The sequence below is a fragment of the Dendrobates tinctorius genome, unplaced genomic scaffold (assembly GCF_039654945.1).
Source record: "Dendrobates tinctorius isolate UK_male_01 unplaced genomic scaffold, ASM3965494v1 ptg000382l, whole genome shotgun sequence".
Classification (NCBI taxonomy): domain Eukaryota; kingdom Metazoa; phylum Chordata; class Amphibia; order Anura; family Dendrobatidae; genus Dendrobates; species Dendrobates tinctorius.
In genome coordinates this window covers 497,943-511,923 of record NW_027362048.1, presented here as the reverse complement: position 1 = coordinate 511,923, position 13,981 = coordinate 497,943, and the positions used below count along the sequence as shown (strand labels likewise).

General features: G+C 42.4%; 1 protein-coding gene across 1 annotated transcript in view; it reads left to right on the top strand.

Moving 5' to 3' along the window:
- LOC141075952 (E3 ubiquitin-protein ligase DTX4-like) overlaps nt 1–10,919 on the top strand; it is a 108,307-nt gene extending 97,388 nt beyond the window's left edge. The window contains exons 7-9 of the mRNA XM_073563147.1: nt 6,195–6,356; nt 6,880–6,969; nt 8,316–10,919. Of these exons, the coding sequence (XP_073419248.1) occupies nt 6,195–6,356; nt 6,880–6,969; nt 8,316–8,528 (465 nt within the window). The 3' untranslated portion in view covers nt 8,529–10,919. The remainder of the gene's footprint in view (nt 1–6,194; nt 6,357–6,879; nt 6,970–8,315) is intronic.
- The last annotated feature ends 3,062 nt before the right edge of the window (nt 10,920–13,981 follow it).

Sequence of the window (13,981 nt, the reverse complement as noted above, 5' to 3'; positions counted from 1 at the left end):
TTGATGGATGCAACTCAGTATTCTTTTTCCTCCAAACACGACAAGTTGTGTTTCTACCAAACAGTTCCAGTTTGGTTTCATCAGACCATAGGACATTCTCCCAAAACTCCTCTGGATCATCCAAATGCTCTCTAGCAAACTTCAGACGGGCCCGGACATGTACAGGCTTAAGCAGTGGGACACGTCTGGCACTGCAGGATCTGAGTCCATGGTGGCGTAGTGTGTTACTTATGGTAGGCCTTGTTACATTGGTCCCAGCTCTCTGCAGTTCATTCACTAGGTCCCCCCGCGTGGTTCTGGGATTTTTGCTCACCGTTCTTGTGATCATTCTGACCCCACGGGGTGGGATTTTGCGTGGAGCACCAGATCGAGGGAGATTATCAGTGGTCTTGTATGTCTTCCATTTTCTAATTAATGCTCCCACAGTTGATTTCTTCACTCCAAGCTGGTTGGCTATTGCAGATTCAGTCTTCCCAGCCTGGTGCAGGGCTACAATTTTGTTTCTGGTGTCCTTTGACAGCTCTTTGGTCTTCACCATAGTGGAGTTTGGAGTCAGACTGTTTGAGGGTGTGCACAGGTGTCTTTTTATACTGATAACAAGTTTAAACAGGTGCCATTTACTACAGGTAATGAGTGGAGGAAAGAGGAGACTCTTAAAGAAGAAGTTACAGGTCTGTGAGAGCCAGAAATCTTGATTGCTTGTTTCTGACCAAATACTTATTTTCCACCATAATATGCAAATAAAAGGAAAAAAAAACAGACAATGTGATTTTCTGGATTTTTTTTTTTTTCAGTTTGTCTCCCATAGTTGAGGTCTACCTATGATGTAAATTACAGACGCCTCTCATCTTTTTAAGTGGTGGAACTTGCAATATTGCTGACTGACTAAATACTTTTTTGCCCCACTGTACATACATACATACATACATACATACATACACACACTTGAGCTTTATATATTAGATATATATATAATTTTATTATATTTATATTATATATATATATATATATTTTATATAAATTATAGTGTATATATTAGTGGGTCGCCCTTCCAGGGCTGTAGGGTACTCGGTACCGGGCCGGTCTCTCAGAGGGAGATGTCACAGCAGCGGTGACCCGGTCCGTGGCCCTGGGCGCCCATGTAAAATGGGTTTGAGTGGTGAAATAAAGTTTGAGTGATTCGTGACGCCACCTGTGGTGTTCGGCAATGAAGGTGTTAAGCCGACGCTGCAGACAGATCCTCTGGGACAGATGGTGTAGTGCAGCAATGATGGTGTAGCCCTCCACAGGCAGGGCTGTTGGTCCCAGGGCAGTGTAGATAGGTGTTGGGGAAGAGGGTGCAGTGTTTGGCACAGAGATGTAGCAGTGCTGAGGATGTTGCAGGAAGGAGGCAAGGACACAACACGGTGCAGTTTCTTTACCTTTACTTGGCAAACGCAGTCCAGGGTCCTGGTTACAGATGTCCCTGGTCCTGGTTACAGAGATATATATATATATATATGCACAGGAGCAGGCTAGCCTGGAAGCAACTCAGGGATCTCTCTATCAGATGGGTTGTGTAGTCTCCTTCCTAGCGCTGGCTCGAGGTACATCCAGTACTGTGTTACACTGAAGTTCCTCCTTCTTATCTTCTCTTAGAACTACCTCGTATGGCAGACAGCTGTAGCCCTCTATCTCTCTTGGCTCACCCGTCACTGTTGTGCCTCCGAGTCTTCGTTGGGAATAGAGCATTTACAGCTTCCTATTCCTCTGGTTTCTGTTGCAGGACCTTCAGTATCCGTACAACCGTGGAGACCAGGCTCCAGATCATGCGCTATCACTGGGAGGGAGCTCTCTTTCCTCAGCTCTACCTCCAGCTTCTCTCCACATGTCTACACTATTTGCCCTCCTCACGCTAACTCCTGATTTCCCTTCCTGGCCCTCAGAGAGCACTCCTCCCCCAATCCTGGTTCAGAGCTCCCTCTGCTGGCCTGGAGTGGGAACTGTGTTGCATGACATGGTTAACTGCTAGAGAGACCCTTCATTGCCTCCAAGCCTGACATCACCCTCCCTGGAGGAAGGCAATGCCACTGTGGCGACCATACTCCTGAGGGAGCCACATTAGTTATATATATTACATGTACAAACCATATGAATATATTCTATATATAATATATATGCATTATGTGTATATATATATATATATATATATATATATATCATATATATTAAAGTGTATATATATATACACTCACTGGCCACTTTATTAGGTACACCATGCTAGTAACGGGTTGGACCCCCTTTTGCCTTCAGAACTGCCTCAATTCTTCGTGGCAGAGATTCAACAAGGTGCTGGAAGCATTCCTCAGAGATTTTGGACCATATTGACATGATGGCATCACACAGTTGGCGCAGATTTGTCGGCTGCACATCCCTGATGCGAATCTCCCGTTCCACCACATCCCAAAGATGCTCTATTGGATTGAGATCTGGTGACTGAGGAGGCCATTTGAGTACAGTGAACTCATTGTCATGTTCAAGAAACCAATCTGAGATGATTCGAGCTTTATGACATGGCGCATTATCCTGCTGAAAGTAGCCATCAGATGTTGGGTACATTGTGGTCATAAAGGGATGGACATGGTCAGCAACAATACTCAGGTAGGCTGTGGCGTTGCAACGATGCTCAATTGGTACCAAGGGGCCCAAAGAGTGCCAAGAAAAAATTCCCCACACCATGACACCACCACCACCAGCCTGAACTGTTGATACAAGGCAGGATGGATCCATGCTTTCATGTTGTTTACGCCAAATTCTGACCCTACCATCCGAATGTCGCAGCAGAAATCGAGACTCATCAGACCAGGCAACGTTTTTCCAATCTTCTACTGTCCAATTTCGATGAGCTTGTGCAAATTGTAGCCTCAGTTTCCTGTTCTTAGCTGAGAGGAGTGGTACCCGGTGTGGTCTTCTGCTGCTGTAGCCCATCTGCCTCAAAGTTCGACGCACTGTGCGTTCAGAGATGCTCTTCTGCCTACCTTGGTTGTAACGGGTGGCAATTTGAGTCACTGTTGCCTTTCTATCAGCTCGAACCAGTCTGCCCATTCTCCTCTGACCTCTGGCATCAACAAGGCATTTCCGGCCACAGAACTGCCGCTCACTGGATTTTTTTTCTTTTTCGGACCATTCTCTGTAAACCCTAGAGATGGTTGTGCGTGAAAATCCCAGTAGATCAGCAGTTTCTGAAATACTCAGACCAGCCCTTCTGGCACCAACAATCATGCCACGTTCAAAGGCACTCAAATCACCTTTCTTCCCCATACTGATGCTCGGTTTGAACTGCAGGAGATTGTCTTGACCATGTCTACATGCCTAAATGCACTGAGTTGCCGCCATGTGATTGGCAGATTAGAAATTAAGTCTTAACACACAGTTGGACAGGTGTACCTAATAAAGTGGCCAGTGAGTGTATATAAGATATATGTACAGTTTTATGTGAATATATATATATTACTGTATATACTCGTGTATAAGCCGACCCCCCCCTAATTTTGCCACAAAAAACTGGGAAAACTTATTGACTCGTGTATAAGCCGAGGGTGGAATCCATAAACTATGCCCCCATATGCTGCGCCATAGATTTTGCCCCATATGCTGCTCCATAGAATATGCCCCCATACCATACGCTTCTCCATAGAATATGCCCCCATATGCTGCTCCATAGAATATGCCCCCATCTGCTGCTCCATAGATTATGCCCCCATATGCTGCTCCATAGATTATGCCCCCATATGCTGCTCCATAGATTATGCCCCCATATGCTGCTCCATAGAATATGCCCCCATCTGCTGCTCCATAGATTATTCCCCCATATGCTGCTCCATAGAATATGCCCCCATATGCTGCTCCATAGATTATGCCCCCATATGCTTCTCCATAGATTATGCCCCCATATGCTGCTCCATAGATTATGCCCCCATATGCTGCTCCATAGATTATGCCCCCATATGCTGCTCCATAGATTATGCCCCCATATGCTGCTCCATAGATTATGCCCCCATATGCTGCTCCATAGATTATGCCCCCATATGCTGCTCCATAGTTTATGCCCCCATATGCTGCTCCATAGTTTATGCCCCCATATGCTTCTGCATAGTTTATGCCCCCCATATGCTTCTGCATAGTTTATGCCCCCAATATGCTGCCCCATAGACTAGGCCCCCATATGCTGCTCCATAGAATTTGCCCCCATAAGCTGCAAAAAAAAAACACCATACTCACCTCTCCTGGATACATCGCCGCTGTCTGCCACTTCTTGTTTCAGTGACTGTTCAGCCAGCAGAGGGGCGGCGCGCTCCCTGCTGCCTAAACGTCACTGATACAGGATGCAGCAGAGACAGCGGTGAGCATTGATGGACCGGGGGACAGGTGAATATCGCTATACTTACCTGTCCTGCCGCAGTCTCTGCAGCCTCCCTCTCCACTGTCCCTTCCTCTCACTATGTGAGTGCTGTCTGATTTTTATGCACCGGTGCCATTTGAAAAGCTGGCAATTCATGTCCGGCTACTGTAAAATCACATCACATAAATTACATATATACACGTAGAATACATACATACGTATATATAATATCTATCTATATATATATATATATATATATATATACACACACATACACCGTATATACTCGTGTACAAGCCGAGATTTTCAGCCCATTTTTTTGGGCTGAAAGTCCCCCTCTCGGCTTATACACGGGTCATATACCTGGGGGTCGGCGGGGTACCGCTCATTACACTCATGAATATGCGCATATTCATGAGTGTAATAAGCGGTACCACGTGACCGCTGAAGACAGGAAAGGAGACAGTGGAGAAGCAAGGCTGCAGAGACCGCCGGCAGAACAGGTAAGCATGATCTCTGACACCCCCACTCCCCCTCCCCCGCCGACCCCCAGGTATATGACCCGTGTATAAGCCGAGAGGGGGACTTTCAGCCCAAAAAAATGGGCTGAAAATCTCGGCTTGTACACGAGTATATACGGTGTATGTGTGTGTGTATATATATATATCTATAATAATAAATGCCCTAAGCAGCTTCCGGTTGTAACAACTTCCGTCCAGTTGTAACCGGTGACGTCACCGCACACCTCTTTCCATGTTAACCCTCAACACACACACTCCTCTCACCTTTCACCATCTCCACTCACTCTTTCACTCCACATACGACCCTTTCTCTCACTCCGTCTCTCATACTCACGCCGTCATCGCCGCTGATCCACGATCCCCGCCATCCTGGATCCAGACGTCCTCCACGCCGGCGACATGTTCTTGCGGCGACGCCATTTTGGATCGGCGAAATCCCGCGATAGTCAAGATGGCGTCGCCGCAAGAACATGTCGCCGGCGTGGAGGACGTCGGAATCCAAAATGGCGTCGGCGAAATCTCGCGAGATTTCGCCGACGCCATTTTGGATCCCGACGTCGTCCACGCCGGCGACATGTTCTTCCGGCGACGCCCATCTTGAGTATCGCGGGATTTCACGATACTAAAGATGGCGTCGCCGCAAGAACATGTCGCTGGCGTGGACAACGTCTGGATCCAGGATGGCGCCGGCGGAAGATGATGTCGGGGATCGTGGAGCAGCGGCGATGACAGCGTGAGTATGAGAGACGGAGTGAGAGAAGGGGTCGTATGTGGAGTGAAAGAGTGAGTGGAGATGGTGGAAGGTGAGAGGAGTGTGTGTGTTGAGGGTTAACATGGCAAGAGGTGTGATGCTATGGCATCCTCCCGATGCGATAGCATCGGGCCATAATCTAGTGTATATATATATATATATATATATATTATATATATGTATGTATTCTACGTGTATATATGTAATTTATGTGATGTGATTTTACAGTAGCCGGACATGAATTGCCAGCTTTTCAAATGACACCGGTGCATAAAAATCAGACAGCAGTCACATAGTGAGAGTGCTGTGCGATTTTTTTTTTTTTTTTTTTTTTTCCTCGCACCCATTGACTTGCATTGACGAGTCTCGTCCAAGATACGAGCAATACGCAGCATGCTGTGATTTTTCTCTTAGTCCAGTTTCAGCGGAGAAAAAACTCGCAGAAAAAACTCGAGATCCTCTAATTCATGTGCATTACATGTACAACTTGCACTTATATTTGTTTTACTTATTTTTCACATTTTGATTTCTTCGTCAACAGAATGGTACTTTACGATGTCCAACATGTCAAACATTATATGGTGTGAAAATTGGCTCTCAGCCTCCAGGAAAGATGACTTTCCACATCATTCCTCATTCCTTGCCTGGATATCCTGACTGCGAGGCCATACATATAATTTATTACATTGCTCCTGGAGTGCAGGTATTATTAAGTACAAGTATAAGAAAGTGTTTAGATACAGCTCACTCCATCCTGTATAAGGCCATGTGCACACATTGAGTATTTGGTGAGTTTTTTACCTCAGTATTTGTAAGCCAAAAAAACAGGAGTGGGTGATAAATGCAGAAGTGGTGATGTGTTTCTATTATGCTTTACCTCTGACTGTTCCACTCCTGGTTGAGCAAATACTCAATGTGTGCACATGGCCTAGGTGTGATGTTCAATCTCCTTCATGGGCAAGACAAGGCTTGTGAGGCTTCCAGCAGCTCTGTTCAAATTGATGATAAAGATGTTTCAATCCAGTACAGCAAATTATAAGCAAAAATTCTTTACTTTGACTCTATTAAAATAATAATACAGAAAAATACTGATGCATTTCGAGTCTGGATGACTCTTAATTGTAGATAAAGAAAAATACACACCAATGACAAAGCTACTATAGATAAAGTTGTAGTTGATTGTGATATTACAGTGATTCCCTTAAAAACTTCTTTTATCACCATAGGGTCCAGGCCAGCCTCACCCAGGAATGAAGTTCACAGCCCCCGACTTCCCACTTCACTGTTACCTCCCTAACACTAAAAAGGGGAGAGAGGTGAGTGTCACATTGCCATTCAGTATGTAGGAAAAGTTGACTGACTACATCGGCAGTCACTTTTGTAAATCCAGGATCTCTTAAGTTAAAGACAATTGAATAAGGATGTATAAGATATCCTGTAAACTAGAATAAAACATACTGAACAAGCAGTTGTGTTGAAACTTAAAAGGGTTGTCTAATCTAAAATTATAAGTGTTCAGTCACTCTATGTGAATGCAGACTTGTGAATCCTCACATTGCGCACAAAGCACACTGTCAGGACTCACCGGCACCTGGGGCAGTCGGTCATGTAATAATAATCTTTATTTATATAGCGCCAACATAATCCGCAGTGCTTTACAATTCACAATTGTATGCGATGTGCATACTCCTGGCCACATTCTGACTACATTGGCGCCGCCTCACTCAATGCAGGCGTATTGAGTGAGACTGGAATCAGTCTAATCAAAATATAGCCAGGAGAATGCACATCACATACTTGCAGTCACATAAAATGGCTTCAGACCTGTAGTTTTAGACCAGACAACCTCTTTAAATTTGCAGCTTAAAGGTGTTTGCATACGTGTATTCACTAGCCTACTGGAATGAAAAAGTAATAAAAGTGAATTTAGAGGAGCTAGATGAGTCTAGTCAGCACATGACCTCAAGTATGCAAATTGCATATATGCAGTTACATGACAGCAGCCTAGCATGGGAGGGACTACCAGGGAATCGTGACTGCTTGCACACTGCCACGATTTGGCACATAGAGTGATAGATATTTGTCCGAAATCCCCTTTAAGGGTTTATAAAGATAGATAACCATCCTTATTCCATGGCAATAAGCCTATAATAGCTAGGCATAATTGGCATAATAAATGTGCAAGAATAGAAGAAACAAGCCGAAAACTAAACAAAATATTATTTACTTGTTCACTATACTTTTACGAGATAGACTTCTTGTTTTAGGGTAACAATGCATCTTGACATCCAAGTATTTAATGCAACGCATTCCTACAACCCCTGTGAGCATTTTTATTGTTTCTTACCAGTATAGGAAGGGATGATGACTTGTTTTTAGGAATTCTGGTCCGCCTTGTTCTGTATTGATGTAGAGTCTGCACTATGCTTCGCATTAATGTGGTGTTTCTGGGGGAGCAGAGGAACAAGCGCAGCAGAGGTGGTGGGGAATTTGCATGCTCTGACATTGCCCTTTCCTGGTGTCCGCATTCTTCCCAGTACTACAAGTAGCTGATCTGAACTGATAATAACACAATTCCTTAATATACTAACAAAGTAAAGCTTACACTAATTTTACCATAAATCAATGTGGAGCTCTGATTCTGGTCTTCATTCCCCTATAGGTCCTTCTTCTCCTGATAAAAGCTTGGGAAAGCCGTCTCCTTTTTCCTCTCCTTCCCTCACGTGTCCCTGGTGTTCCAGACTCTGTTTCCATTTCTCGAATCCCCCTCAAGACAGAGTTTGGATCGAATGTAACTGGAAAAGGATTTCCAGACTCCCGGTATCTGGACAGAGTTTTGCATCAGCTTCAGGACTGGGGGGTGTCGGTGGACTGATCTGGTAGATCGAATGCCAACGTCACACCAGCATAGTTTGCTTTAAGTCATTGCTGTGGTTACATTAACCAGTCATATCTCAAGTATGCAGTTGTCTGCTTTTAGTGCAGAACAGAGTATTTACATTGGGTTCCTTGCAGGTTCTTCTACAATATTGTGTTTATATACTATTGAGCAGGATTGTTTTTAGCTGCTTTACAAACTGTCCTGCATAGTACATATATAATATGTGCTATATATTTGTACATACAGTATATATAATGGCATTATCATATAATGGTACACCATTTGGAAGAGAAAAGTTGCTTACTGTCTTAAGCATTTCATATGATGATGTCAGCAATAATGAAACTACACTTTATTATCTCAATGTGCCATGTGAAAAAGTTTCTCTAATTTTAACAATGATGAATTTTCTGCTGGGTTCACCTTGGTCAGCTGGTTGTGCCTGGGAAAGTAAAATCGAGTGGCATCTGAGCAACATGTGGCCTCTTAAATATTAGAAAGTCTATGATCAGCTCTAGTCAAGTGTCATAAGACAGTAAAGCCTGCAAAGAATCTGCTTGTCTGTCTTCTGCTAGATCTCTTCCCATCTCTAGGAGATGCAGCTCATTGTACTTCAGTTGCTTTGTTTGTCTAGAACAATAAAAATAAACAATGTTGACATTGTAGTGTACTCTGGAACTTTATATATGGCGAACTTAACCTAAAAAAGTAGATTATTCTTGTTTTATTTAAAGGGAAATTATTTGTGTTGCCCAAACCGTGGGCAGCATGAATCGGTGCCTGGCTGCATGATTGCAAAAGTGTTTCAGAGGAAATATAGTTTTGAAGCTCTATATAAACACATAGGAGACACATGTCAGTCAACCAGAACAGTGCGCAGAGAGGTTGGACAGATCTTCACACTATACCGCTATACAGCTGCCTGCAGTAATGCAGCCAGGCTCTGGCTCATGCTCGCCATGGTTTGGCAGCATGAATCTATTGAAAGGTTCTGTTTAAGCCTGGCCTAATGTAATTAGGTGATTATCATACAGCCGCCAATACTTTATATCATGTATATTTTCAACATATACTTTAAAATGTAAACCTGAAACTACATTGTGTTTTTTTTTTTTTTTTTTTTGTTTTTTTTAATTAACTTATGTATTTTGACATTTGTACTCATAGCTACTGTAATTTCTAAAATCTAGTTGTTAAAAAATAATAGTAGTTTATCATCGCCTTACTGTCAGAGAATGTTAAGTGCTAACGGTGTTGCCCTACGTATTGATTTTAGTTGTAAAATGTTATATTTATTTTTCTAAAACATTGGGTTTTTCTTCTTAAAGCATTGTGGAAACTGTATGGAAGTGTCACGCACTTCAGCAATCAGTCAGGCATCGAGCTTCTGCCTTTTCCTTTATGGCAAAAACTAAAAAAATATTTTTTGTACTTCTTTTTGTAAAAAAAACAAACAAAAAAAAACAGGAACTAATTTTAAAATAAAATTTTATATACAAATTTTGTGATGGAGTTTCCAAACTCTGAGATCCAAAACCTGTTGACAGATATAAAGACTAAGGTCATGTCAGAATTTCTCCTGTCAATGGTACTCCTGGCGCACTTTGGCAGTGAGGCAGTTCCTGTGACAGAAGCATTGCTGTGCAGTGAGCCATAGCACATACCTACTGTAGCTCCTTCATCCCCGTAGTTGGATGACCACTGATTTTGAACTACATTTTATTTTGGGAAAAACCCTTTATTTGTAGTCTTCGAGTAATATTTCTCTTTTCATCTTGCTAATGGTGGATGGTGATATAGTTTTTTTTATCTATGCCATCACAGGTCTAGTTTTAATCCAAGACTAAATATTGTAGACCTTGACAACATTTTAATCTAACTCTATTACATCTTCATACATAGAAGTTAGAGGTGAAACTCATGGGCACCCTATACGTTCATTCTTCATTGCCATTGCCTACTGACTTGCAGATAGGGTTACTTTTAGGTGAAATCTTTGTGTGCCTTCTCTTCAAATGTTGAGATTATTTTTGTGATGCTGTAATCCAGAAGTTACCACCAATGTACTCATTTGGATTTTTTGACTTTTATTATGTACAATTTATTACATTTTTTTTGTGCAAGTCAGTAAAATATTTTTAAACTTTTTTTTTTGGTCTTGAAAGTTGAAAATAAATACAGATCTACTTCATGTTGTCCACAGATTATAGAAATCCTAATTTTAAGCATAATTAACAAATAACCAAGGGGTAGGGAAATATTTCGTGAATTGTTCGTATGATGTAGCAGTCAGTGCACATGCATTTTGGAAGTAGCATTACAATGTATATTTGAGATGTAAATATTTCTAGAATTAAAAAAATATAAAAAAAAAAGTTTGACTGATATAATTATTTTTTTCTATGCTCTAAAACTAGCAGAACTTACTGGCTACTGTTGAAGAACAGACATATAAGAGTTTTTCCCTGCTTTTTATCCATAGGAACCAAATGCAAGCGATGGCTGTAATTGCCTCTGGAGGCAGATTCTCAGGGAGAGCCCTGTCCGACCCATAGATCTTAACAGGTCATTTACATATTTACATATTATGAAAAATATGGATTTCTCTACAGTAACACATCGGATCGCAGATTCTAGCTGCTGCACAATCCTTGGTCGTCTTTGCCTGAGATTTCATTTCATATGTGCAAAATGTTTCCTAATGGTGAAAGGTCTGAACTGCATGCGACCAGTTTATCAGTAGAAGTCCTCTGTGAAGCCATACTGTTGTGCTGGATGGAGTAGGTGCTTTGGCTCTGTTTCGCTGAAATATTCAAGGCCTTCCCTGATGGTGTCTGGATGGAGTATAAACTGTTCTGAAACCTCCCATATAATGCTCAGCATTGATGCTGCCTTTCAAGATGTGTAAGCTGCCCATATCATAGGCACTAATGCAACCCTATACCTTCAGACATGCAGGCTTTGAAACTGATAACAAGCTGGATGGCCCCTCTCATCTTGTCCGCAAGATGCAGCGTCATGGGCGTACAGTGGGGAAAATAAGTATTTGATACACTGTTGAGCTTGCATGAAGCCAAAGACTGAGGAAGATTGACAGTCATCTTGTGTTTTTTCCATTTAATAATTGTGCCGACAGTTGTCTTCTCACCAAGCTGCTTACTTATTATCCTATGGTCCATCCCAGCCTTACACAGGTCTGCAATTTTGTCTCTATTGTCCTTAGATAGCTCTTTGGTCTTGGCCATGGTGGAGAGGTTGGAATGTGATTGATTTAGTGTGTGGACAGGTGTCTTTTATACAGGTAACAATGAGTGCAGAGTAGGAGGCCTTAACTAACACGTCTGTTATAGCCAGAATTCTTGCTGGTTGGTAGGTGATCAAATACTTATTTCATGCAATAAAGTGTAATTTAATGATTTAAAAATCATACAATGTGATTTTCTGTTTGATATTTTAAGATTCTGTCTCTCACAATTGAAGTGTACCTACGATAAAATTATCTCTATTCTTTGTAGGTGGGAAAAATTGCAAAATCGGCAGTGTACCAAATACTTATTTTCCCCACTGTACATAGAAATCATGGGGCACTATAGCAGAAGTTCTAATTGGACACCCCCAACAACAACAAAAAAAAATATTCTGCTGGCCAGAGAAGAGCATGTCACAATTTTGCAGTCCTTACAAAGTATTTTTCCTCCTACTGAGGCCCTAGATTCCACCTAAATCGAACCCATAAAGTATGAGACCAACAAAAGTGACACACAAACACTATATGACACCCCCAAAGTGAATTCCTCAACAGCACCCTACTCACGCACAGTATGATGACCCTACTATACCCCACCTAAACTCACCCTGCAAAGTATGATCCCCCAAAATGTGACCCCCACATAGCCCTCTATGCAGTATAATGGGCCTGCACACAGTACAATAGTTCCACAACTCACAACACTGTATAATGGCCCCACTAGCTCTTCAAACAGTGTAATGGCCCCAACACAGCTCTCCTCACAGTGTGATGGACCCCACACAAACCTTCACACTGTATTATTGGCCCCCCACATATCCCTCCATATAGTATAATGCACCCCATAGTCATCCATATAGCATTATGTAGTCCCTAGGGTTCTCCATATAGTATTATTGCACCCCATAGTCCTCCATACAGTATAATGCACTCCATAGTCCTCCATATAGTATAATGCACCCCAATAGTCAACCTTGTAGTATAATGCACTCCCAATAGTCCACTGTTGTGAGTTCATTTTCTGGTCTACCAGTCAGGCTCCATCTGGTGGTAACAGGAGGTAGTGAGGCTGATTTAGTCAGTAGAGATCTGCCACCTGATAATGAGGATGACGATTGGACCTCAGGAATCTCAGATTGGATTTAAGGCAGCCGACACCCTACTCTGGTGCTGGTGATTCCTTCTGCTTGTCAGGTCTTGGTTCTCAGCTCTGTTCCAGTCAGCTCAAGCTAAGTTTCTCTGCTAATGTTCACACTTGATTTTGTTGTTCTATTCAGTTTTTTGTGTGGTCAGCCAGCCCCAGCTGGGTCTATGCTGAATTTCCACTCTTATTTATCTGTATTTGCCAATTTGCTTTTTGTCCCTTATTAGATTGGCCTCTTTTTGCTCTGTCTCAGAATATTTCAGAGTGCTGATATAGTGGGAGAAGTCTAGTGACTTCAGGGTTAATTTTGTTATCAGAAGTGTTGGACATTATTTTGTAGGGTTTTGGGCAGATTGCAGACAGTGTCTTTCCTTTCCTCTCCTTTCTAGTTAGTTTGGACCCCATCGTTTGCTCAGCCTATTTTCCTACCTGTGTTTGTGTTTTCATCTTGTTTCACCGTCAATACATGTGTGGGGTCTGTCTATTCCTTTGGGGTCTGCTCTGGGGCAGTTAGTTTTTCCTTTTCTTGCTTTAGGCTTATTTAGTCCTCCGGCCGTGACGAGGCATCTAGGATCATTGTAGGCATGCTCCACGGCTGCTGCTAGTTGTGTGGTAGGATCAGGGATCTGCAATCTGCATAGTTACCAACCTCTCTGGTTTTTCTGGGCTTAGCATGTTTAGTTTTTTTCCTCCTCGGTGACCCATTCATAATAGTCCACCATGTAGTATCATGCACTCCTCATAGTCCTCCATATAATATAATGCAACCCCCATAGTTCTCCATATAGTAAAATGCACTCCCCATAGTCCTAAATATAGCATAATTCACTTCATACTCCTCCATATAGTATAATGCACACACCATAGTCCTCAATATAGTATAATACACTCCCCATATTCCACCAAATGGAATAATGCACTCCCCATAGTCCTTCATACTATGTCCTTCATACTTCATATTATGACAAGAGATGAGCGAACCTATCAAGGTTTGGTTCGGTGATGCTCGCCAAAAATGTTCGTCGTACGCCATTGAATTCAATGAGAAGAAAAACC